This window comes from Oryzias melastigma, linkage group LG1 (genome assembly GCF_002922805.2).
Source record: "Oryzias melastigma strain HK-1 linkage group LG1, ASM292280v2, whole genome shotgun sequence".
In the NCBI taxonomy this organism is placed as follows: Eukaryota; Metazoa; Chordata; class Actinopteri; order Beloniformes; family Adrianichthyidae; genus Oryzias; species Oryzias melastigma.
This window is the reverse complement of record NC_050512.1, coordinates 5,760,883-5,788,781: the sequence shown is the minus strand read 5'-3', so window position 1 is coordinate 5,788,781 and position 27,899 is coordinate 5,760,883. Positions and strand designations below refer to the sequence as shown.

Below are 27,899 nucleotides of genomic sequence, written 5' to 3'. Positions count from 1 at the left end.
TATATATATATATATATATATATATATATATATATATATATGTTTATGAATATGAAAGTGCATTTTATAAGTCAGTCCTCTATATTTAGCCCCCCTCAACTTTAAAGGATCAGACAGTTTTGGGCCACCTGTGATGACACTTTTTTTTTATTTTTATCCAAAACGCCTCATCTGGCGCATATTTATCTGCATGCTTAAGTGAATGAGTGGACCACCTCCTCAGAATAAACATCTGGATGATTAACAAATTGTAGGTAAACAGTGTGAGGTTTAAACAGCTGCAACAAGCTCATAAATCCTGCTTTGAGATTTATGCAGATTTTCTTCAAAAATGTGCACAACTTAAGCTCAATTCCAGTTGGAGGCATTTATTTGCAACCTCTTAAAACAAGTTGTTTCACAACAGTTGCACCACCTTATTCTTGAGTTTTACATTTTTTTTTATAAGAGGTAGTGCAAAGCAGCTATTTGGTGAATTCAGAATTACAGAGCAGCAGCTTGCCCGTGCAGTGTCATGACGCAGGAATGTGCTGGAGCTGTATGGAGAGGAGCCACTGCCACACAAAGAAACGCAGTTTCCACCAAATGGAAGTGTGTACAGATTGCTTAAAGCTCGGCTCATCGCTTTTTATGGTGCTTCCAGAAATCTGGGTGTAATCTCCTGTTCTTGGCGCAGGGTCCCCAGGGATCCGCTCATCTGACATGTCACATAAATCGATAAATAAAAACAGACTTGTTGTGGCAGATGTTTCTTATTTTTGTTTCACGTTTTTTTGTTTTGTTTGTGTGTGTGATTGCAGAGTTAAAGAAGGAAAAACAATTCTTGGTATAACTGGAGGTTGGTTCCACCATGAAGCTGGAGGCTCTGAGGACGATCCATGTCCTCCTGGTACTGTCTGGTTTGGCTCTTGGGAATCAATTGAGCAATGATGGTCTGGCTGCACCCAGAGTCTTTATTTCCTTCAAAGGTAGGAAATCTTCAGTCCTCTCTCCATTCCGTGTGCCGTTCCTTCGATTGCCTTTGTGTTTCCAATAGTTTTGATTGTTTTTCATGCTCTAATAGTTGACGGATGACAACAAAGTTGTGCGACTGTCTTTTTTTAACCTTTTAGCATTTGAGGCGTTTCCGGTGATGTTGAATCCAAAATCTTAAACACATAAGCCGCTTTTCTCCTTCAGAATCTTCTGGAATTGCTTTGATCGTGTTAATAGTTGGAAAGTTACAGTAAATCAAAGGACGTAAACGCTGGAGCTCTAAAGTTAAAGGGTTAAGTTAGTTTTTTTGCATTGGAAGATTTGATTTATTTCCATTTAGAGTTTATAAGACAATGGCATTCTTTTTTTAATCTTCATCCAACTGTTTAGTTGACACCCTAAATTTGGCACAAAGAGACGCAGCCCGGTGAGGAGCTTGTAATAATTCTGCGGTGATTATTGCAGACATCTCCTGGTGTTCCACATGTGTGCGTGGTTTTTTAGCGGAGTGACTGTGGGTTTCAGCTCAGATTAGGTGAGATGGGTTGCTGTTTTTTTTTTTTTTATCTTATGGGGCGCAGACTGAGCAGGGATATTATCAAGAGAAATTGCCAGGATCAGCCAAGCAGAGTTGCATCCCAGGGGCGCCTCCTGCTCTGAAGACCAAGCCTTTGATTAGCATCCAGAGAAAAGCAAAGGGAGCAAGCGGGTGTTTGCTTTGCTTTTCCCAGAGCCCTCAAGTTGACTTAATTAAGTGGACTGGCGCAGCTTATTGTTAGAGGCGTTTTCCTGCTTTAATCATCTGGGATTTACCACATCAGTAACCACACAAGTGACTTTTTTACAAATTTCTCTACATATTTTTTTCTTGTGTGGTGTTCTTGAGGAGAGAATGAGTGTTTTTTAATCTTGATCAGTGAGGTGTGTTTGTCTAAAGTCATCAGTGCTGGACTCTGCAGACGGTTGGGGAAAAAGCTCAGCTCTGCTGCTTACCTGTGCGTGTTTGCCTCTCCGGTCAATATGAATTTCACAGTGCTGTTGCTGCCTTTCTCTGAAGAGTGCCCCCCCTCCCTCTATCCGTTCAATATCACGACTCCCGGCCTTAATTGCTTTTTGAGAGACCTGTGTAGTCCTTTAGTTTGGCGAGCTTGCTTCACTTCTCCTTTATGTGATGAGTCTGGATCCAGAACGGATAGTGGTCAGCAGGCAGAATCAGGCTTCCTTAAATCAATCAAGAAGTTGTAATCAGTGACAGAAAAACAACTAAGAACAAAAGGGTTTTAGGTGGAGAACAGACAACCAAAAATGTGGCTGCAAAACAACAACAAAAACATGTAGGAAGGAAGATAAACAAACCTTCGACGTGTTTCTGTCTACTGTAGCTCTTTAAGTGGAGTCTTAAACTGTAATTAGATTAACAGGTAAACAAAACCTGTAAATAAACAAGGGCACGGGGTCAGGAATCTCTGCATGTGTAAATTTTCCCTCCGTCAAAGACTCTTTCTACAGCTCAGTGTGAAACCACATGCTCCTCAACACGGGGCGCAGCTATCAGCGCTTTAACCCATCGATGAAATATGAATGGCTGCTCCGACAGCTGCATTGTGGGCATCGTGGTCCATTGGTACACAGGAGAAGTCCTTTAGAAAGAATCGCAGCACACTCCCATCAGCTCTGCTGCAATAAACACTCACTGCAGGTAAAGAAGGATCTCACCGTCTTTTCCTTTCTTTTTGCTGCCCATGCTGGTGTGTGTTTTGGTGGATGAATGGGAGCAGGGCGGGGCTCAAACGCTGTGTTTGCTGTGAAGCGACTGTGATCTTGAAGGAGAGACCCCCGATGAGAATCTGAAACAGAAACAGAAGTTAAGGGCTTAAATGTTGAAAAGCAGATGTTTGCAGTGAGTCCAGCAATACATTTGACCTCCTGCTGCTTCTCTGTCACACACTACAGAATGTGTGTGACTGTTGTCGTCACTTTCTGTGCTGAAGTCCATGTGACAACTACTCCCTTTTAGACTTGATTGACTCTGACAGCACACTTCTGAAGTCCTAGATCGAATGGTTTAGTGACGACAGTTTGAATGCAAAAATGGTTGTGTTGTTATAACTCTTGTGTTGGTGAAAGTCCTCATTTATCCAGGTAGCGTTGTCCTGAAGTTGAGTCATAGCAGAAGATTTTTCAACTCAGTTGCTGTGATTTAACTTCATGAACTTCTAAAATGTTCTGTTAAAAACTACTAAGGAAAATCTATTATTGTGTAAAAAAACAAGCCAAATGTTACATATAGAGTTTATGTTTTGCAGTTGTCAATAGATTGAGACTTTGTATTACATTAGCAGTGTTTGCATTAAACATATGCGTGAAACGTTTTAGAAATTCTAGAAATGTAAAAAAAATTTTTCACAATTGCACCGTTTCCATTGAATCATAATTATGTGAAAAAACACAAACCAACTCCTGTGATGAGTCATTCGAAAACACGGTGACAGATGTGAACTTTGATTTACAGCAGCGCTCATCATCATCTATCAAAGGGAGACGTTGGCGCCTTATTTAGCCCATGGAGCGGCGTGCTCCTTAAATTTGAGAGCATGCAGCATGTAAAGATGAAGTAATTTTTTTGGAGATCAAGTTGGTGATTTTACAGAGGAGCTGTTGATCCAACAATGACATGATCCAACAATGACACGCTCAACTTATATGAGCTATGTGATGCTGCGTGGACCTCTTGTGGCGCTCGCAGTGTGTGGTATTCTGTTGTTGTAGGGATGTAGGGAAAAATTGATGCTGCGATGTATTACGATATTTTGTTTGGTGGTACTTGTATCAATTTAAAATGCTGACAAGAGGATTTTAATTCATTATCTTTGAGCGTCCTTCTTGTTTTCCGCCTAAACCTCTCGCCGCTAGTTGGCAGCAAAGCACACTGAGCCTTTTGAGCAGCTCTACACCACTACCAGAACGACAAGATCTAGCTGAACCAGCTTGTGTTAAAGGAAAATTATGAAATAAAAAGAATCTTAGCAATTTAGTACAATGAAAGCTGTATTAATATTCAGGTAGAGTTTTTTTCTAAGTCGTAATCTTAAAAAGAAATTGTTCTGGGACATATCCTGATACGTATCGTATTGTAATACACGTATCAGGATATACCGTATATTGTATTGCCAAACTCTTGCCAATACACACCCTTAGGTTATTGGTCACATATCTCATTAAATTCAAAGAAGTCTTTAAATTGTAGTTTTGCGACATATGTCAGTTTTGTCGCCTATAAACTACTTCCTCCTAGCGACAAAACTTTTTTTTTTGATAAATGCAACCTTTTTCTAAATTTTTGTGATTTTATTACTTTACTGTTTATTGATGTTTGTAAAAGCCTAATTTGATATTTTCATTTGCATATAAAGGCAAAAGAGTAGAAAAATAAGTCCTGTATGAAACTCATATTTTTGTAACACACTTTATACATTTGGATGGAAATCATGCTGAATGCATAAAATGTTCAACTCTTGTTATAATGAATTAACATCAGTGCAATGTAGAGTTAAATTGAAGGGAAACATAAAACCATTTTAACCATAAATGACATAAAATAAAAAAATCTGATCTCAAAAATAAAAAAAAAATGGACAGAAAGGAGTGTCTTGTATTCGACCATGCATTGTCTGTCTTTAAGCTTCGTTCAGAGTTGTTGTAAAAAAGGTGAAATCAGGTCTGTGCTCCATCCCTGGATGATTCATAGCGACCCCCCCCCCTCGAGGAGCATAAATGTCCCGCCCATGTGTGTTCATTCATAGTGCACCACAGATACTGAACCAAATGGGGGGTTGGTGTGATGCCGGGGGCAAAAAAAACTAAAATAACAGACAACTGGATGGACTACTTTAGTATTCTGAAAGAATATTTTTTATTCATGTTGGTTTATTTAAAATTCTCATTTATTTTTTAAATGGCACATTTACTATTATTTGTTGCATTGAGTATAATTGTTCTGCACATTTTTTTGCTGGTTTCTCAAGTCCTAAAATAGTAAGTTATGATGTTTATCACAGACTGGTTGGGTGGTAACATGTATAACAAAAGTTGAACTGTTATCTGTGTTTTGGTTGTTTTTCTGCGGCATATGCCTGGCAGTTTTCAGAGGTGTTAACAGACAATGAGGAATCTCCAGGTATCGCGTTTCACCTGCAGAACGGCCTCCTGAGTCGGGTTACAGGTTCTGTCAGAGGCTCCCGATGAAACCGAGACGATCTCTCTGCAGGACAGAAGAGACACTGTTGTCTGTCCTCTCGCTTTTCTCCATCACGTTGAAGCATCTGTCGCCCTCCCCTCACAGAATGAGCAGAGAGGGACGACAGTAGGCGGAAAAATCTCACAGAAACTGCCCAAAATATTGTAAATCCCTATGTCAGGGGTGTCAAACTCATTTTGGTTCAGGGGCCAGTAACATAACAGCAAAATCACCTTTGGTCAACTTGTTATCTGTAGCTTTGTTTTTTTTTTTTTTGGTCAATTTTTCCTGAAAAGCTCGACACTCCCCGTCAATCGTTCTTCTTTTTGACAGCGACATTTTGGTAATTGTGGTGTCACATCTGATCATTTTTATAACAACTTAACAGCGGTGAGGCTGGAAAAATATGCTGTTTATTTCTTGATCTCTTGTCATGCCGGTGTTTCCTTTTCCTTTGCTTCCCCTAGTGGATGAATAGCACATTGCAGCCATTTCTTTAAATAACCATCACTCGTCACAGGAATGGGCAGGAAACTTGTTTTTTTTCAACAACCCTTTTTTTTCTTCTCTTCACAACTGGCCCGGATTAAACCATTTGGCGGGCTGTGTCGGCCTGCAGGCCGTATGTTTGACACCCTTGCCTTATCTGGTGGGCCAGATCTAACTTCCCGGGCCTTGACTTTAATACGACTGCAATATATCTTAACTTTCTTTGCATTTGTTTTCACTTATTTTAAAATCCTACACCAATTCTCTCTTGATCTTTTGTAATAGCGTCCACAGTTTTTATTACGGCTCACAGCAGTCACTTATTGCAAAGACTATTTTGTTTTTGCAATGGCGGAAAAAATGAATAAAGGAATAAAACGCCCCTAAAAGACCTTAAAGGACGGTAATAAGCCCAAACAGACATGATCAGTGTGTAATAGAACACAAAATACACACAGAGACACACATAGCCCTAACCGCAAAAACCTCTGTATTGTTTATGCAATGTTTATTACTCTTATCATTATTCTCCTTCTTTGTTGCGGACCCTTTGAGCGAAAATTTGACCCCGCCATATGCGCTAAAACTCACCAAAATTTGAACAAACAGGATTTTTTTAAATTAATATGTTACGGCGACACAATCTACGGCTTGGCAGAATTTTGCGGCAAAGTGTGAGATTTGGGGATTTTCTCGCTTTTAACAATGATTGCGCGGTTTTTAGACCAAACATGTTTACTAGGACATGATTTCTACAGGAATTCATCAGAAATTGGTGGAACTGTTGATGCAGAGTAAGCCTACACTCATTTCCCATCATCTTTCTGTTTACACTCTCCAGCTAGTTTACAGCCCTCAAGCTGAATCAGATGAAAACGAAGATGTTCATTGATCTATTTTTTTCTACAAGTGAATCCATCAGATCGTAATTGTTACATAACAGCTACAAGCATTTTCAAACAGTTTTTTCGTCTGCTCCTGATTTGCCACAGTTTGAATAAAGAAATACTCAGAAGGGCAGTTTTAGTCTTAATTATCTTTATATATTTTCATAGTCAGGAAAAAAATGCTACAAGAACATGTTTAATACACCAAAATCATGATTTCCATTGGAGTGGATCTTAAATAATGTAGATGTCATCTTCCAAGCCTTGCAAAGTATTTGCAGACTCTGGGAAACTTTAGGAAACCTCAGCCACCATCTTTTGTTGCACAACTCGCTCCCATGGATGAGGAATCTGCTAATAGTCATATTTAGTTCTCAGCCTTGACTACAGAGGCCCTGAGCTGGTATGCAGCACACCCACCAAGCTTTGAATCACAGCTTCTTTTTGGTGGCTTATTAAGACATCCTGTGGGACACGGGCATTAGCGAGGACTAGACCAACAGGTTTAGGACTCAGACAAGCTTTGTCTTTGCGTCACTGCTGGTGTTAAATATGGCAGTCTTTGAACTCGGGCTTTTCATGTTGCAGATAAGAATGTCAGGTGGAATAACGATCGAGATAGAATGCTGTAGATCAATAACTACTTTCAGCGTAAGTTTGTGCTTCAATGCATCCTGATGCAGGAGAGGAACTCATTGAGGAATGTGGCAGAGAACGGAGTTTCTCTTTCTATTTCATCTGATCATGTTTTTGCGTTTGATACTCCTCTACAGTAGAGCAGTTTCAGCAGCCTCTGCAGATTTGGCTGTCAAACCCAAAGCCACCACAGCCGTTTGAGCCTTTGGGCTTTCGCAGGCTCACCGCCGCTGCACCCTGTACCTCTTATCAGAATATGCTCGGCTCGCTCTTTCTTTCCAGCAGCCAGGTCTTCACTTGTTTGCTCTTGTTCTTCCCTTTTGGCACCCAAATGGTTACTTTGTCGAAGCCTGAGACGCAGAGACATTCCCTTTCTGCTGCAGCTTGTTTCACCATCTTCACATATAAATCTTTTGATTCATAGATTCACCTTTTTTTTCCCTTCACACCCGAGGGAATGGAAGGCCTTTTTATTTAGCTTGTAGAAAACCATCTACACGCTCTCTGCACCTGGATGAGTGCTTTACCCTCATGAGCCTTTGGCTGTTTTTGAACCTGAAAAGCATTTTTAAGGCTCCAACACCATGAGACCAAACCAGACTAGCCTTAAGCTCTGAGGAAAAATCTAACATAGAGAAATTGGAACGAATGTTGGCTATTTAGGAGGGGAAAATGCTCCTTTTTACATTCAATTAAAAAGGAAATTTGGGCTAAAGTTTCCAGACATGTTGCTGGAATACTCGGTGACACATGAGCCTGTGTTTGACCCAACTCCTGTAAACTGAGAGTTAATGTGTGCTGCAGGTAACCTCAAAGCAAATTTCTGCCAAAATGTTGCTCCAAGTCATGGGGATATTTCTGCTACACCTATTATATGTGATTACAAATTGTTCATTTGCACATTTTTGTTAGAATTTTGCATTTCCTAACTCGTCACATGCCGTCACAAACATTGAAGCATCCCAACTCACTCACTTTCTTAACTTTTCACCAACAAATAATCTTCAACTCCTTTAAAAATGTTTTTTTCTCCTTTTTTTATTTAAATTAACAAATACAGCTGTGTCTGTTATTGTCACTATGTCACCATTTTTTAAAATTCTTTACTAAATTGCTTATTGTCTAAATCTTGGGAGGACCTCTTTAGTAGTTCTGGAGTTTCACGAAAAGTATACAATGTGGAGATGTACCGATCCAATCCCGTGACTGGAAATCGTGTCCAATCGTGTAGTTTCAGACTTGATCATAATCAGAAATTCTAACTTGATCAGGAGTCAGATATTTATTTTATTCTTGTATGAACAGCACTATATTATTAAAGCTTATTATTACAGATAAAAACTTCAAGAAGTCTGCATATCATGAACAGTTCACAACATTTTATTGTCGTACAGCGCAGCAGAATACAGCACTAGTTTGAGCAGGAAGCGCACAAAAACAACGTAAAGTTGGCAAAATATTCAAGGATTCAAACTTATGGGATCAATAACTCTTTTTATATATTTTTAAAGCTAGCATCTCTTAAATTTTGTCTTAACTAAAACAATTGCAAAGGCATTTCAAAGACAAAAAGATCAGGTTTTTGTCTCTTTTTCATTAGAAATTCTGTCTCCGGCTGTCAACAAAGAAACAGCTGTGATGTGGCTGCTAAGGGACCGTCTACAAATTGCAAGCTCTAGGAAAAAGTGATTTAAAAAACAACCAAAAATAATAATCTGTTTGTTAAATATATTCATTTTTAAAAAATGTGCTACAAAAGTATTGAATCAGGACTGAGTATCTGCAAATACTCAAAATCAAATGACTTGGAATTTGACGACCAATAAAACTTTTTGTCTGCAAGAATAGATTTTTCATTTTTTATAAGTATAAACCAGCTTTTGCTTAAAAAGCAAAAAAATCTTCCTTTTTTTCCTCAATGAAGAGAATGAAGTTGTGAATTGAACTGCAGCTACACTGTAAAAGTGAAGCATTGGACCAATTAATACAAAAATATAGAATTTTGTTACATTTAAACTTTTTGTTTTTTTAATTACATTTTTGAGTTCAGTAAATAATCAGTTCAATATTTAAATTTGATTAAAACTAATCATTTTAAATGTAAGAAATTAAATAACTTTTGTCAAGTGATCCGATGTTTTCCTTTTACAGCATAGTTAACTGCTCTGAACAGTTACCAATTTTCTCATTTTTCTTGCCTTGTTTTGACACTATATTTACATTTTGTTCTATAACATTTAAATAGTTTGTGGTACATTAGGATGTATCCACCATGCTTTCTTTTGTACTGGTTTCGTACTGGTAACATAGATTTGTGGCACATTTCAGGAGTGAGGTTAGCTGTCCAAGGGGTTAGTCTGTCTCCCAGAGTTCAAGGTCACAGCCTCCCCCCATTCCACAGTGTGTCAGTAAAGGATTAGGTGTCATATGGATTTAGATACCTTCACAGCAAAGACATGTACAAACTGATACAAGCTCAGATTTATGGCCAACAGGAAATAGTCCAAAGCCGAGCTGGAGCTGTGTTCATGGGCGGTCAGTGCATTTACAGCAACTACTACACTGGATTTTTAAAATAATTTTGGTAATTAGGATTGATTTACTTTTTATATTTAGCAAAAAACTTTATTTTTCTATTCTAGTTTGTTTGTCAAAAGCTCTATTTTTCTGCTAAGAGACACAAAAATATCAAGTTGCTTTTATATTAGCTATGTTCTATGGCGTAATCAAATTACATATTAGACTAAATATGATCAACGTTTCGCTGTAAAATCTTTATGTAAAATTACACTGAAACCAGTAATATTAATAGTATTCAGCTGTTTTCTTTTTGCAAAGTATCATACAGTTAACTGCAATGCAAACTGGGAAAAAACCTTAAAGCATTCTGCTGTTTGTGTTGTACAATGCCATGCTGTAAACTGCAATGTATGGGAAAAGCAAAAAGGAAAAATCCTGTGATTTATAGGAATTTACTATAAACTACTGAGCATTCTGGAAAAAATAAAGACTGTTTTATCCAAAAAACTGCTGCTCAAGAACATTCTGGAAACCTGTCAGCCAATTTGGCAGCTACAAACTCTATTTTGTTAGTTTTTTTCCAGGACATGGCAGCATGCATTATGGGAGTCAACATTTGAATTTGTTATTTTTGTTGCACCAACAGTTGGTGATTTGACAGCATGCCACTGCAATGCTGTTCCAGTGAATGCGTGCTTGTTCAGGGTCCAAAGGCCTGCTGAATGATCTCACTAAAGGCAGTCAAGTCTGTCATTTATTGTCCCTCTTGAAATTCAGATTGCTCAGGGTGCTGCAATGTCTCAGACAGACATAAACTCCTCTGTCATGCTTGACAGTTGATCACACTTATGAGGTTAATATACATAATAATGAAAAGAAACGGTGAGGAACTGTATAACACTAAAGGATTTTACAATGATGCATTGTGGTTGTAGAATACTGTAAAATACTGTAAAAATAATGTAATTATTTTACATTAAGCTCTGGTATAATAATAAAAAAACAAGTATTTTACTGGTGAAATTACTGCCAGTAAAACACTGGAAATTTACAGTGAAAAGTTTTGTTATGTTTGAGTGTTTTTTTTTTTTTAAAAAGGGGAAAAAAGAAGATTTTATCATACAAATAACTTCCTTTCATTATTAAAGAAAACACCTAACAAGACAAACACTTTAGCATCACACATCGTTCACTGTTGTTTAGCATTTATCATGATCATCTTGATAAAAGTTTTCTAAAAGGTGGTTGCAGAAGTTAAACAAACATCATATCATGCCAGCCGCGGTGAAGTCATCTGTTGACGAAAGGTCTGCATGCAGCGTGACGCGCAGACGCTGTCAGATAATCAGCAGGCAGTCAGCACAGTTTGCAACATTTATCAGATTTGATTTCAGAGCAGAAGAGATTAAAATAGTGGAAATGAGCCTGCAGCGATCAAGTGGAATTGACTTTTTAACACCAGATCAAGAAACTTTTTTTCAACATTTCAAATACTGACAAGTGGAGCGTTATACCCAGTATCATACTTAAATATGAGCATTTAACTGACTGCTCACATTCTGGAGGAAGTTCAATTATGCACTTCAGGGAACAACTGTAGTTTATCATGCTTTTTTTTTAAATGAAGTAAACATGATTCTTAAATTTCTAATTGGATCAACAAGCCAGCTTGTAGTTGTTAGTGCTATAACTGTTAAACTCAACTGGCAAAGTCTTATTCTGAAGAGACACTAGAGATGCAGAAAGAGATTTTTTTATTTGTGGATCTCTGACCATAACCACATGCACTGCAAAAACAGACCACCCAGAAATAAGTCAACAATTTTTACTCCATTGGCAGATTTTCTTTAAGTAGGCAAAAAAATCTGCCAACTAATGGAGTAATAAAAATGGTCTGACCAGGATTTCTTATTTTAAGAAAAAAATTCAAGTTACTCTCATCAGTATTATTTTACTATAGAAAAACTTTCTTGATAAGATTTTTTTTTTCTGGTAAAACAAGTTTTCTCGAAGCATGGGGCTTTTTACTTTCTAAAGATTCAGTTTTGGCTGCTATATTACCACTTCATCATTTTTTTTCTCTTTCTGCTTGCTAGGACTTGAGACTCAAGTTACGAACACAGAGCGTTTTGAATTTGTAAATCTATTTTGCTGCTTTTAGACACAGTTGGTGGGGCCAAAAAGTGTTCTGTTCTACACTTCTCATGTTGGAATTGGATCTAAATGGATCACCAGATAATGTATTTTTTGTTCTCACTCATCAACTCAAATGAGGCAGAGATGTGGTAATGCAAATGCCAGAATATAAATATACAGAAAACTATGCAGAGAAAATTCAAAATTTCATCACACTGTGGAAGTGTACACACAGAAACTCACCCTAGTCACTGAAATGAATAGAAAGTGAGAAAATTATTAAGAAATGTATAATAAAAATTAGACAGTTTTCAATTTTTCATTAAAAAAGGTTTAAACCAAAGTTAAATTACTAATTAGAAAATATGTTTGAAAAATGAATATGCAGACATCACAACCTTATTTAGACATTTGTCATCCTTGATTTCTTGATTTTATTCTGAGTAAGATGTCAGAAGCAATATTCCGGGATGCATTTTATCCCCGCAGAGACCCATCAACCCATCAGGACCGTGTTAGCAGCTCAGTGGGCCGTTTCTGTTGTGAGCCTGTCTGTGTGACACGCCCCCTTCGTCTGTTTTAGGTTTTTTTTAAAAAATATCTTAAGTCCCAAATCCCAAATGATTTTTTTTAATTTAATTATTTCAGGTTCAAATTCATGAACAGATTCAATTTTATGATAATTTTTTCTTTAATTGGTTTTAAATTTGAGAAAAAAAAAAAAATTATAAATGAAAGTTCCACCTTTTTCTCACTTGATATGTGAAAGACGATTTTTCTTTATAAATAAAGTTGGAAAATTTGAAAAATAAATTAAAATACACAATGAATTTTCAAATTGAAGTTAAATGAAATTGTCTTTTGGCACGACCCTCTGCCTCTATAAGGGGGTGCATGACGATGTCCTGGGCAACTTCTAAGAGTGCGAGTGTGTGGGTGTGAGTGAGGTTATGGGTCAATGAGAAGAAGAAGAAGAAGGAAGAATAATAAGTGAAAAAAAATGAAATAAAAGAAAGGGGGGATACCTTGGAATGCAGTGCACGCCCTGTTGTTGTTTGGTGCTGCCCACACACTCTCACCCCGTTAGGGTCCTATAGCTGCAGGGGCGCTTGTGTAGGTTTGCCTGCTATTCACAGAAATTAATTCAGTTTCTGGGAGATCTGAGGGTGGGCGTCAAACTGCCATTGGGCCTTTTTGGTCAATGAATGCGGCACTCAGCGTCCCGCTGGCCTCTCTCTGTGCTGCCTATACATCGCTGCATCCAAGAAGCTCCGCTGTGGACAGAGGAGGTGAAAAATGAGGTCCTCGGATGAGGGGGGATATAAATTCAAGAGGAGCAGAGAGGGCTTGCAACACAAAAAGACTTAGAGCTTCTGATTGTAAATGAAATGTTTGCAGAACTTTGTGGTAATCCCCTGATGCCGCTCTGATCTGTTTGCCACGAGAGGTGTAGGCTCTTAAGCGCTCCTGTTGTTTCGTAAATTGTCCAGTGTGGTGGGGGCGTAGTCAAACTGTGCATGCAAAGTTTTGACTTATTAACTCCTGCTTAGCCCTTTGTTTGAGGGTTAATGAATACTTTATTGCCACTTTACTGTGTGGATCTAGGAGACCATATTTAATTTCCCCTCCAGAGACTTCCCGTGGCGTTTCCCAGAGTTTGAAGCAGCCTACTTTGCATTTCCTTTCTGTCAGAAGACAAACGGGCCCAAAGTCCGAGATGAAGCTCTGCGACGGAGGAAAGCTCTGAGAGCAAGGCTTGGATTTCACTTCTACTTTATTCCCTCCGTGCTTAAGTCTCCTGTGGGATACAGTGCGGATCCACTTTTATTCCCATCTTCCTAAGTTTTGACATGCCAATGTTTCATCGGCTGGAATAGAAAGTTTGTGAGTTTTCACCAACTAGAATAAAAGGAACTGAAACTCTAAAAACTGTAGATACTCTGTCACGTCAGTGGAATTCAGCTTTTCTGGTGCGCAATCAGGCAACCACGTGCACATTTGTCATCATTGAAGCTGTATTTATGCAAGAGCAACTCCCCGCTCCACCTGGGGTGGTTAATGATTGATACAGTCACCCAGCTTTTGAAGTGTTTCCTTTCCCCTCCTCATAACTCTGTCAGAATGAACCCGGAGCTGCAGCGCAACTGTGACGACTGTTTGCTATTTTAAAGCCTGTAATTAAGTCACTTAACCTTCTTATTTTCCATCACGGCAAACGAAAGAAAGAAAGGTTCCCGAGATCACCGTCCCAACACCCACCTAAAGTCACGCGCAGAACCACATTGAGAGCGATCGCTTTATAGTCGAGGCCAGTTGTAAAAGGAGGAAGAGAAAAAAAGGTCTGGATGCAGCCCGAGGGAGTATTTAAAAAAAGGGGCCAAAAAGCAGTAATGAATAAGCGGCCCCCGTTGTTTTCTTAAATTTGGAAGCTGCATTGAGTAAAGGTAATTGATTGGAACTAATTAACAGTGCAGAGATAAATGACGGCTGGGTAAGATGCAGGGTTTTTAATGGCTCTTTGCAGGAACGGGATGCACAGCGGAATTAATTCTTTAATGGTTGAATGGAAGTCACTGGAGAACATGTATTTGTGGAGGTTATTTTTTTGGGATTAATAGCTGGGGTAGTGACAGTCTCCAAATAATCAGTTTGAAATTTTCCAGTTTTCAAAAATTATGTCAATTTTCTCACCTAAATGTTAAGAAAATGTAATACATTTTTGGAGGAAAAATTGTCACTTTGCCAAAATATGTTTTCATAAGACAGCAATGTGGAAGATGTAAGCTCCATGGATGGGATGCATTTGTAAAATAGGGTGAATTTATGAACCATCTGTTCATCTGTTTAATTCTCTACATGCATTGGGGTTACAGCAGTCTGAGCAAACACACCCGAGTCTCCCCAGAGAAAAGCGAGGTGTTCCCAATCCAGCTATTTTCCAAGTCAGGCATTGTGTTCTGGGTTTTATGCAGGACCTTGCTGAAATTGCTCAAAATAGCTCATTAAGAAGGCATCCAAAAGATGAGCCATCCTTGAAGTGCTTTGGACGTATTTTCCAAACTAGGTATGCATCTTGATCTCAGTGTTTTTTCTGAGCAATGACCAAATTTCAATAGAACACTTTGTCAAGAATGCTATCTCAACTGCTTATATTTACCCCACTTTGAATTTTAAAAAATGAGCAGAAGAAAACAGCATTGTAAAAAATTTTGAAACCAAACTGCGTCAAATTCTGAGAGAGCATCTGCCATGCAAGTGTCATGTTTGCTGTTCCATTCCTCAGGCATCCCCTCACTATCCAACAGCTCAGTCAGAAACTTTACTCCCTCTTCTCCTTAACCTCTCCACAGGTATATAAGCACCAGCCACTTTTCATCCTATTCAATGCCTTCCTTCTTAATGGTCTTTGCTACTTTCTGTTCCACAACATTTTCCTCATTCATCCAACCTTTAACGTTCTCCCTCCATCTTTCCATCACTCTTTGGCTGCATCAGAATTTCTTTCTGACCCCTTCGGCTTCTGTCTATTTCTACATTTGTCCCTCCAAGCGGAGAGATAAGGAAAAATAGTGACTATGTCTGAATTCTCTCTGTAATTTTTAACTACTAAAATTGCAGGACTATCTAGTGCCATGGATTTTAAAAGCAATTCGGACACCATGCTCACTCCCTTTTTTTTTAAACTGTGAATATGACGTCACCAATTTCACAAAGTGAAAACAGTACAAGCATTTTACAACTATTTATGAATCCACTGTGTTCTGGTGATGGAAACGTTGATGGTTTATTAAAAAATAAATTTAAATACTTTTTTTTTGTTGCAAAAATTGTTCAAATGCAATGCATTGTGGTCCATATTACCAAATCAAGTGAGCATTGAGGCACACTGGTTTTTCGCAGAGGATTCTGGGAAATTTCTGGTACGCTCCATTTTATAATTATAGATTCAGATAGAACTAAAAATTATTAAACACTCTATGTAGATCACTATATAGTGAGTAGTGAAGGAACTTAGACAAGGTCAGTGTCTTCAAATTCAGACGTTACTACCGCTTGATGACATCATCAATAGTTGCCGGTTGTCTGTGTTAGCGCGTAGCCTCCAGTGTTCAGAAAATGCAAAACGGCATCTGATTTATAACTTTAAAAAGTCAAAAACTCTTGATTAAAGTGTAAACTTCTGTGCTTCAGACCACAATGGATTTCTCATTCACGTCACAAGCGTAACGTGGCGGTAGGATGGGTAGCTCTAAGTTGCTATGGGTCCTCTTTTTAAAAGCAAACAAAAAAACTTCCAGACAGCACTAAAGCTTTAAAAGCCTATACCATTGCAGCAATAGGGAGTAGCCAGAGGGGTAGAGAAGCAATTCAGACTTTGTCTTTGTGTCCAATCTTTCCTTATACAACCATTTTGGCTGCCAGACCTCCACCCTCACCTTGTGTTACGTCTCCCTGGACTCCAGTCTGCTGCTGTCTCAGTGTCCCACTTTTTCTTAGCTAACCTTTTCCTCTTAACACACTCCTGAACTTCTTCCTTCCACTGCCAAGCCCCATTATCTGTTTTCCTCATTCCAGATGACACACCAAGTACCTTCCTCCCAGTCTGAGATGAGATAATATTGAGTTCTGCACAGAAACTATAGTTTAGAAAAAAGTTTTTCTCAATCTGTTCTCTGAAAGTGTGGAATGTGTTATCTCAGCAGGCATTCTCACTCTCCATTTAAAAAACACTGCTCTGCTGGGGGACTTTAGTTTGCTTTTTGACTGTCTCACTATTTTCTCAAAGTCAAAATTTTTATTTTGACCCTGTTACTATTTAAAAAAATATTTTTGATTTGCAGTTTTATTGTTTAATTTTTAATGTATGGCATTTTGATTGACTGCAGTCATGTTAGGGCACAATAGTAATACATTGATTTAAGGTTATTAAAATTGAATATTTAAAATAAAAATATTAATTGTATTCTGATCTGAAGTAATATTCACATTCTGCACAGACAATCAGGTTACACAGAGACATAATCATTTATTTTATTTTATTTTTTATTTAAGTTTTGTATTCCTCTTACATGTATTTGTCTTAAGTTTCTCATGTTGCTTAATCTTTTGCAGAAATTGAGACTATTTCCAAACTTGTTTTTTTACATAAAAAGTATAAATATTTGTACGTTTTGCTTCCTCCATTTCATTTACACCATCTCGGAATTTACTCTCCACGAAACCTGTAACTTAACCTCTTGAATTCATACTTCTGACCTCTGCTGTAGACTCAAATCTCTCTGCATGAGGGCTGCTGGGCTACAGAGTAGCATATTCTGCTTGTTATCAGATGTCAGGTCCATCAGGTATGTCAGACTTTAAGCCAAGTGGGGAGAGACTGGTCATTAAATCCTCTCTGGGATGCCGAACTTTGTGGAGTGTACATGCATTTCCACAGCTGTCAAGTTATCTGATTGTCAGGTGCCGTGTGTTAGTGTCACCTGAGGCCTGACTGAGCCGAGAGAGACAGCTTTCCAAAAGGGTTTTAAGATTAATGAGGAAGGATGACCTCCTGTTTCTTAGTTTTCGTTCAGTTCTTTGTTAGAGTTGTGTGTAGAAAAGCCGTAAATAAACAAGGAATTGAGTGCCAAAAAACAGGATTTTTTGGGAAAACTGCCTTTGTTACAAAGCGGTTATATTTAGTTATAGTTGGCTGCATGGAGGACTGGTGTAAGGAAACCAGAGTTTGTTCTGCGAGATGAGCTTATTCCAGTGTGGGTCCTAAGGCGAGACCATTGACTGTATGTAAGAACTGGACTGAGACCTCTTTGCATCCCAAATAGTAAGTGCCCACTGGTTCCAAGAGGCTAAAATCCCATTGACTTGTATAGAGAAATCAAAAGCTATTACTCAATCATTATATTTGTCAGAATAACCATTCTTGATGTGATATATTTTTTAACATCTTGCAAATCCAATTTTTTTCAAGATATTTTTAAGTTACTTAAGTTAGAAACTGACCAATCAGATGTCTTTGTAAAAGCATGTGGTGCCCCCAACACAAATGTTTGATTGACAGATGTCCGAACTCCCTCCCTTCTCCCTAACTACTAAAAAACTATATTCTATAATGGACAACTATCTTTGGAATTGCAGATTCGGACAGCACTACAAAATGATAAACACACTATATAGTTCACTATATAGCGAGGGAATTCTGACATAACCAGATTCTCCCAAACTGCTTTCAGTGGGAGGGTGTTGATTGATTGGCGACAGTGGTTGCCGTAGAAGCGTTGTCTCAATCCAACTCGGATCAATCAATGTCATCTGGCTAAAAAAATGGCAACTAAATTGGCATCATTTCGCCGGTGCCAGAGGCAAAGCATTTTCTATAGATGGCGTCACACTTGCTCAGTTCAGTTCTCTTATACAGTTAATGCCCCTTCTTTCACCATGTAGCCACAGGGGGCCCAAGTCTGGGTCAATGCTGGTTCACTGTGGCGATAACTCGACGGGATATCTGAAAGGTGAACAACAACATATAAAAAAGATCTTCCAAATAATTGTGCATCCAAAGGGAAATCAAACTGAGGCACCTTAAACATGTTTGGCAAACTGGTCTTCATTTCAACCTTTCATGCTTTTCTAACACCTGCTGTTTCTGCTGTCAAGCAAGCTTCAAAAGTCATAAATCACTACGGATTTTGAAGCTTTTTTTAATGGGTTTCATACCACTGACCGGATCATTCCTCAACACTTCTCGAGTTTTCCAAACCTTCAGGAAAAAAAATTTAATGCAGAAATGAATTTCCTGAAAGTTCCTGTAACTCACCCTCATCGTCGTGCAGAAATCCGTGCAGGTTTGTCTAAAAATGTGTACAAGCCTCCATCCTGTAGAAAAGAAATTTACTCTTTATTTAGCAGCTAGGTTGTGTTAAGTAAACAGTCGGAATCCGTTTTGCTTGTTTGCCATTGATGAAAATGCCTAAAATTGCACAACAATGAGCTTTATCAAATATAGGGAGCTCAGAACTTTTTGCTTTATGGGGGGTTTAATAGAAAAAACTAAATTCACAAAAAGTGCAGCTGTTTAGCCATAATTCCCCAAATTTACTTTTTTTTTTCCTCATTTCTCCGATTGTCTCACTGGTTATCGGATTTCCATATTTTTATAACTCCTGTTGTGATTCTAGATGATTCTGCCACTTCCATCCCCATGTAAGACCACACTAATAAAAACAAAGCCCCAGTGGATTTTCTCTAAATAAACTGCAGGTATTTGCCAAATAAACTGTGAAGGAAAATTCCAAAGACCTTTTCATCTGAAATGTACCGATTTGCAGAACAGATTTGCTGGATTTATTTTTTCATTTGTGCATTAAATCATCAGTAAAAAGGAAAGCTGCAGCTGAAAGAAATGTACTCAACAGTTTTTTTAACCCCAATGAAAGCCTTTTAAGAAAAGATAATTATTGTTTATAGTTGTTCATGTTTGGTTTTATTAGTTTTAGTTGTCACTTTTGTGAACTTCTGATGAGATTTATGAGAACATGCGCTTCATTTGAACAAGTTCAGAGATGAATCCAAATGCTACACTCCAATGCAAATACTTTATTTTTGCAAAAGAGGTTTGGGCGGGCCACAAAAAATGTTTTTCTTGCTTTTTTTGTTGTAGGTACAACTATAAACTTTCATAAATCAAGAGTTTATTCAAAATCTTTTCATTACATGAAGTCAACCACTTATATCTATTATTGGGTATAGTTTGGATCCATTTCTGGGTCAGTTTCTGAAACTTTATTACAGCAAATATTCAAAAATGAAACCTAAACCTCCATCTCAAGGAGCTCCAACTGTCAACACATTTCAAACAATATTTGTTTGGAAATTTCCATGAAACAATTGAAGTCCATTGTCTTGTTTTAGTCATGACATCAGTCTTGTGTCGCCCAGAATTTCAAACATGCTCAGAAATACTGTTTATCTAAACTTTCAACGGTTCTGAGGGCAACATTTTTTTTACCTGATTTAACAAGATTTTCATTGCAATTAGTCACTAATTGACAAATTCTTCACGGCCACAGTGAGGATTGAAGGGTTGGTAACCTAATGTGTGACCGAAGATGAAAGCAGCTGTCTGACATTCCAGCTGTGAGGTCAGATCTAAATCCAATCAGGATGCTTTTAAAAGCAATAATACTATCAATTATTCAATAAAAAAGCTAGAACATATTATCTAGGTCAGGGGTCTACAACCACATGTGGCTCTTTTATCTCTCCATGGTGGATCCTTGGCCAAAAATAAAATAAGTCATGGAGACTGCTGACCCAGCCATGTTGACCATCTGAGTCAGCAGCTCCCTGCTAAGGGCTGCAACCAAATCTACCTAAAGAAAACAAATAAACAAAGCCCACAAACCAAGACTACCAAGGTCAAACCCCAAACTAAAATAGCAAAACCCAACAGTGTAAGACTGCTGAGGACAAAGAGAGGAAAAAGAACAAAAAAAGAAATGACTCTAAGTAGATATGTAGGTTTTTACATCCCTGTTGACTTGACGTCTTGTTTGCTCAACTCTACCTCCAAGATGAACAGATTTTATATGCAAAGCAAAACTTTGGTAAAAATTTTGATCTTTTATGAGTTAAAAGCACATATTATCTTGTGCTGCACATCATTGGCAATAAAAAAATCAAATTTTGAGAGATGCAAGTTTATATTTTTGCTTTTGTTCGTGCCAAAAAATAGGCATAATTCATATTTATTATTAAAACAACAGAAGGTCATGAATCCAAATCCAAATTGCTTAAATACTAAAGTAAGACTATGCGGCCCCTTCTAGGTTTTGATCAGTAGAAAATGAGCAAAAATGGCTCTTTTAGTGTTAAAGATTACCGACCCCTGTTGTGAACAATCATGTTGTTTACCAAAAGACCAGTCTGCTTTTGTTTTTATTGATTTAGTAACATTTTTATTTTAAGTTTTTGTTATTTTTTTCTGCCCAGCACCAGAGCCTCTCAGCCCGCATCTGTTTGCTCAGCTGTTGGACAGGACAAGTTAAAAAGAAAAAAAAAAAAAAATAGTTATTTTTTTCTACTATTATTAGTGTGATTCATTTTTTGGTGCAACTAATTAATCGTGACGTGTAATTAATTAATATAATTAATCTATTTTAATTTGAATTATTTTTAACCTAATATTTGCTGTTTTATGCCTCATTTTAATTAAATTTGTGACATTGTGGTAGTAAAATATCAAATTACAACAAAAAAAACTGACTTCATGAACTTTTCCTAACATAATAGACTTCCAACCTTAACTTTTACCCCAACATGGGGGATTTTTTAAATTTCCAACTATTAAGAAAAACCAAAACACAAGAACGAAACATCTGATCCAGAGTGTTCAGATTTAACACATGAATACAGGAAGGAACGCTTTTCTTAGTATTCCAAAAATATTGACCCCAAGCTTCTAATTAATACCGTAATACATTCTCACATTCCACAGTTCACCATCCTTGATCAGCCCTCCACGTACCCCATTCATTTATGATAACGAACACCTCGTCAGGCTTTATTCCTTACATCATAGATAATAGTTGTGGGTTTGTTTGCGTTAACTTTGTGAAGAACTACAAAATTGCACATTGAAGATGTCACAGCAGCAGGCTGTGACATCTTAGGTAGTTGATTGACCTTGCAGTGGTGGGAGCAGCTGACAGAGCTGCCATTACTATTTTGAAAAAAATCCCAATGCAAACATAAATCTGCACAGTCCATTGCTTTCCTTGCTGGTCTCAAGTCCAACTAAATGCAAAGGATTGTGTGAGTAAAAGCATCCAACAATAAATCTGAAGCTGAATCACATAAACGAATCACAAACAGGGATGATTCACAGTGGCGCCCCCTGAAGAATGCTGGTAAAAAGGTTTTAACTTTCTCATCCTGACAGCATTATCATAAGGTGCTAGCTATCTTGCTTCTGTTCTTAAGAAGCGTGTAAAATGTCACAGTTCACGTCTGGCACCTTTCTCCTGCAAATCCATTGAAATAGCTGTATCTTTCCCGAGGCGCAGTGTTCCCTTAATAGCTTCTTTTCTGTGCAACTCCTCGTCTACATTGTGGTTGATATTGATCAAAAGTGAAAGGGGAGCCCCTAAGTGGATGTGTAAAAAGTCCTGGCAATCAATGATTGGCAGTTATTCTTTCACTCTTTGAGGTCACCTTTCCAATTCCAGCGCATTGCTGAGCTGCAGGACAACCAAGTGACGAGTAAGAGGGAAGGTTTGTTTATCTCCTCCGATGTGGCGAACCAGAGGGAGGATAAGCTGTTTGAATGACTTTCCATTACAGCCCGTAGAGGACAGGAACGTTTGGCCTAAAGGAGCAGAGGAGAACTACATTTCGAATGCATAAAGCTACTGGGATGTGTAATTCCAGATACAGTTAATTTATCTGGAGGAGAATGAGTTTTGCTATTCAATCCCATTTTGTAAATTATGCTTTGTCTTTCATAACTGTTCATTTTTCCATTCTTTTAATGTATAATAGGCAAAGTCAAAATTATGTGGATTTTATTTCACTTTCAGAAGTTTCTGCTTGTCAAAATTTAACCGATACTTAGCTTACTAAACAGATTATGACATGCACATTTCCTGCTAATTACATTAAATTAAAGTTAGTTTCTAAATGAGTACCTGCCAAGCTGCAGGAAAAATACAAAACTCTCCAAGTTGCAATCATGAGATGTACATTTAAGTAGACTTTTCTGTATAAATACTTTATTTTTAAGACTACCTTTTGTCGCAGTATAAGTCACACTGGAAAAATGAATAACAAGGCAGGAAAAAAAACATATATAAGTCGCTCCTAAGTATAAGTCACATTTTAAGAGAGAACCCAACCCTGGACACACTTGCCTACTCTAGCGATTTTTAGTGTGAAAATAACACATTTATGAGGCTATTTATGCTTTAAAAAAACAGGTATAAGTTGCTCCTGAGTATAAGTCGCACCACTAGCCAAACTATGCAAAAACCTGTGACTTATACACCAAAAAATACAGCATTTCTTTTGGTTGGGATTGTGAGAAGCATTAAGAACTGTGATGTTTTTTTAAAAAAAAGGTTAAATTAGATGTTACTGTTAGGCATATTAAGGCCCTTTCCAGGGCTTTTCTGCAGCTGAGAGGAGTGGTGCTTTAGCTGGACTCATCCTCTTGTTCCTCAGAGGTGAGGTTTTGATCTTAACTGGCTAAGCGAACACCGGAAGTTTCTACCTCAGAAGAACCCGATTAAGCTTTTCACATGCATTTTTGTTTTGTCTGTTTTCCACATTCCACTTGAGTGACAAAAGGTAGGAGTACTAAGATGTCCACTGTTATCATTCTCAGGCACAGATCAAAGAGTGAGTCTTGGGTTTTTTTTGCCTTGTTTTTTTTTTTTTTTTTAATTTTTGGAAATATTTGTGATTTATGCATCTATTTTTTTAAATTCATGTTGCAGCCCTACATATATGCGGTCAGACATAGGATTGCTAGACACTAATGTTTAAAACCCTTATTCTTTGCCTAAAAAGTACGTATAGTCTCTCTTAAGTGAACACTTCACATTCACTGCAGTAGTTTTATGCATCAGCATTTGATCCGTCTTATGTCATGAGGTGTGAAAGAGACTTTGCTTGCATATGCGAGTATGCAGTAAATTAATTGTATATTATCAGTAAATATGCCCCAGAGGGGGACAAAAACATCTCACTCTCACCCTCTTTGTTTTTCTCTGTTTATGTCAATCCCCTGCAGTTATCAGTCTGATTAAGTTACCCTGTTAGCCGCCCTGAGATTACCAGTGACAAACTGGGATAGCTAAAGCGGCTTGGTAAACTCAATGACCCCCCCCTGAAGCACCGCCCATCCTGTGAACTATTATCACTAGCCACCCTAATGACTTGGTGTGTTGGGAGAAATGCCATTCTGAGCAGAGATAAAGCTCTGAAGACCTGTGAAAGTGACGAAAAGGTCAAAACAAGCAACTCTACTCACTGTGCAAATGTGTCACAGCAGAAAAGTCTAAAATCTTCAACGCAAAGACTTTCTCTAAGTATACTTTATGGGTTAAATTTGTAAAAAAAAAAAAAAATAAATAAAGGCATAATGAATGGTAAATCTTTGGAAAATGTCATTTTTTTCTTGTTATTCTGGAAAGATCTAAACCCATAATCGTTCACTTATCAGATTGGTTACAAAGTTCTTAAGGTAGCTTGTTATCTTGTTGTGACTAAGAAAGGATAAGATAGTATTGACACTTTAAAACAACAGTGTTACTGATTACACCTTTACATCATTTACTGAAATACTCTTTGGTGTCTTTATTCTATTTTACTTTATTTTTTGTAGTTGAAGAACTTTAAAAAAACACCAATTGCTTCCATTGCAGATGAGCAGCCAACACCCAATACTATGAAGCTGCTGACTTCCCTTTTATGCTTTGTTTTCTAATCCCACTTCCTGCCCCAAGGCCTGGGAATCAGACATTACCAGACTCATCTGACGGCCTCAGTCTTCAAAGAGGGCATGAGCGAGCTCTGTCTGTCTCATTGGCTTCTAGCTTTTGTCACCATCCTTTACCTCATAAAAATGTAAATGTTTTCCTTCCTACACCTTCCCCTCAAACCCTTTTTACCCAAGAAACGGGACAAAAAGGCCATCATTTGTGCTTAACCGCGATGAAAGATTACTGGGAGACTGTAAGGAGGAAGAGACCTGGAGATTGACCACAATGGACGCTGTCACAGTCTGTTGTGCCTATACGTCAATCCCAGGAAGGGGCTGTGAACAACTGGCCTCCCACATTGTGACTTCCCATCAGTTAAACAAATAAGCCATTCATAACCACAGGGAACAACATCATTGCTGTCAGCCATGTTTCTTTCAGACATACTGTCTTTTCGTCTGTGAATTACCCAGTGGCACCTGAGTGACCCAAAGATCTGCAGAGTTAAGTGGACTCATTGAGGAAAAACAGCCAAAAACACATTTTAAATGAAAATAAAAGTTTTTGATTATAAACGTAGATCAGAACATGTTGGAATAAAAGCACAGACATTAAATAAGTTATATGTTTTATCAAATGAGTTGTCTTTCATCAAACAGCTGGAACACCCAGTAAAAGTGTGTATTAACAAACGTTTTTATAGAATGAGAAATTTGACGTACCTCAGATCCAGATAAATCCTTTTTATTAACGCTTTAAAACACTGTTTCCTTCAACATCCTCGGATAGCACATTTGCTGTAAGGACCAGGTCTTGGTTTGTACAGTGGCCCCTTGCTTTAATACAGTTTGCCAATTGCAGATTTTTTAGAGCAATTGTGCATGCTTTTCTGTTTTTTCTGAACACTGGATTGTTTTCCGTGTCCTCATTGGCTGTAGACCATTGTCAATCAATATTGTCCTGTACAGAAGGTGTTCAGTTTGTCAAATTTACATAAATCTTTGATTGTGAGTGGATCTTATGTTTCATTCTATAATAGAGTCCCTTTTTTTCTTACACAACTTGGTATATTTTCCTTATACTTCGTGCAGATACTGTTGCTCTTCTGTCCGCTGTGCCTGAGATTATTAAAAAAACTGAAGAAAGTTGTAATTTATTTTTTTCAAACATGTTCCACTGTTCTCGTCTCAGACAGAAGTATTTATGCAGAACAATGGCCTTGAAGCTTTTCCAATAGCCGTTTCACATTTATTGTATAGCTGGAGTTGGTTTTCGCTCTGTTTCCACTCCACCGTTGTTCATTAATGTAGCCCCCAGGGAGCTTAAAAACCTGTGTGCCAGTGCATACAGTGTTACTCCATTGTGGACCATAAAGGGGGGATAAGTCCTCATGGTCAAAGCATTTAATCAGTGGGATCTGAGGCAATAATAACACAGCTGAGTTTTGTGTTTTTTTTGCGGTACATTGGCACTTAAAGCTGCAGACGAACAAGGTTGATTTGTGTCATCTGCTTTCTGATAATTAAACACATTTAGGAACTGCAGGCAGCTATTAGCAGTTGGGATCACTTCCAGGGAGACACTAATGGGGAATTGACCGGAGGAAAGGCCTGAGAAATGAGCCACGGAAGAACAAACTGAAGACCATCTCTGAAAATCCAGATCAGACTTTCTTCATGTTTTTAACCAGGATTTTGTAAATGCTTTTCTCCCATGTGAGGCCAAAAAGTTGCATATTACTAGAAATTTGGTGCTCCTTACTTTGTCAGTGATGTATGGTGGGGTTCACGGGTGGTCAGGCACTGACATCATCAGTCAGATTTACAAACATATGAACCCTACAGAGTAGCTTGTTCACCATTTAATCAGCAACAGCATAAGTGTGTTGTTTAACATTTAATTTCCAAATTTTCTTCCAAATACAAAGTGTAGCATAAAAAATCACCAAAATTGTTATTATTGACTTACTTTTACTCGCAAATGAATTTCATGTGACTCTTCTGAAGAAACACAGAACTAACCTGCTTGTAGAAGTCTTCCTTTTCTTTCTTCAGTTTTTAAAGTCTCTCCATCTCAATGGAGACCACTGCCATTGACGAGTCTAAACAAGTTCCTGAGTTTAGACACGTAATCCTCCATTTAGAAAATGATGCTAAACAATATTAAATAATGAATGTAAAGCTGCACTTTATTTGCTACCACTAATTCTATTATTTTTTTTGCCACAGTGTCACATTCTCTCTGCTCATCAGTGCCCTCTACCTTGAGGCAGGTGTACTGTGTGCGTCAGCTAGTGTATTTCTAATGACCAATTAAGTCACAAAGTTGCACCAATATAATCAAACAGTTGGCGAGAAATAAGCAAATGAAGTAATTAAAAATAAAGCGTCTTTTATGACAATTGAAAAACCGAAACAGTAAAGTTCAGGCATCGGCTGCAGCTGCTGGTACCTCACCTGCCGCTTTCTCGTGTATTTGAACAGGAAATTCATAAATTCACTACTTTTTTTTTTTTTTTAACCAAAGAAACATTGAATAAAAAATGAATAATTGAATAGACATATTAAAAAACAATATTTGACTTTTATTTTTAATAAAAAAAAGTATGTTCATTTTTATTTAATTTATGTAATTTTAAGCTATATTTTGCAGGTGAGGAGGAGCCTCACCTGCCCCCTCTGACCGCACGTCACTGACGCAGACGTTTCCAAGAACACACTGTACGTTCAACAACATACATACATAGTGTTGCTACCAGATACTAGCGCATGTACTCCCAGTTGGCCGAGACTTGGTGCAAAATGTTGAAGGGATGCAGATCACACTCCAGGCTTTTTCTTTTACAACTCTTTTGAAAAATGAAAGACTTGGTGTCATGGGACAAACCGCAATTGTTAATTTGTCCTTCATTTTTGATTTTAAAACAGTTAGCACATCCATGTTTTAGAAAGGACGTTACGCATATGTGACAACCAAATCTGAATCTTGGACTGGTCAAAATTCAGCTGGTTTAACTTTTGATAAGTGCACAATTGACACACATTTTGTATGTAGAGGCTGAAAACTGACTCAATACTTGCATAGTGACGCGAGGACATGATAGTTTTTAATGCAAAAATGCACACATGTTAGACTTGTTATTAAAAGTGAATGCTCAAACACACATTTCCGATTCTGCTGTGAACGCAGCATTGCATTTTACTAACTGCAAAAGCCTTTTGAACTCTCCAGTTGCTTTCCCCTTTAAAACGTAGATACTAAATGTTTTTAACTTATAGAATATTAATGAACTTTCTTTTTAATCCAGAGCAGGGGTTGGCAACCTTTAACAGTAAAAGAGCCATTTGAGCTAGAGTTCAACTGATCAAAACCTAGAGGGAATTGCATAGTCTTACTTTAGCCTTTAGGAAATTTGGATTTGCATTCATGACCTTCTATTTTTTATAAATAAATATGAATTATATGTATATATATATACTGTATATATATATATATATATATATATATATATATATATATATATATATATATATATATATATAT

The 27,899-nt window shown here is 37.7% G+C and overlaps 1 protein-coding gene across 3 annotated transcripts in view; it reads left to right on the top strand.

Annotated features, from left to right (window-relative positions):
• Nucleotides 1–27,899, top strand: part of LOC112145377 (semaphorin-3F) — a 75,234-nt gene that overhangs the window by 792 nt on the left and 46,543 nt on the right. For all 3 annotated transcript variants that reach the window (XM_024270548.2, XM_024270551.2, XM_024270550.2), the window contains exon 2: nucleotides 801–968. In XM_024270548.2, the coding sequence (XP_024126316.1) occupies nucleotides 851–968 (118 nt within the window). In that variant the 5' untranslated portion in view covers nucleotides 801–850. The remainder of the gene's footprint in view (nucleotides 1–800; nucleotides 969–27,899) is intronic.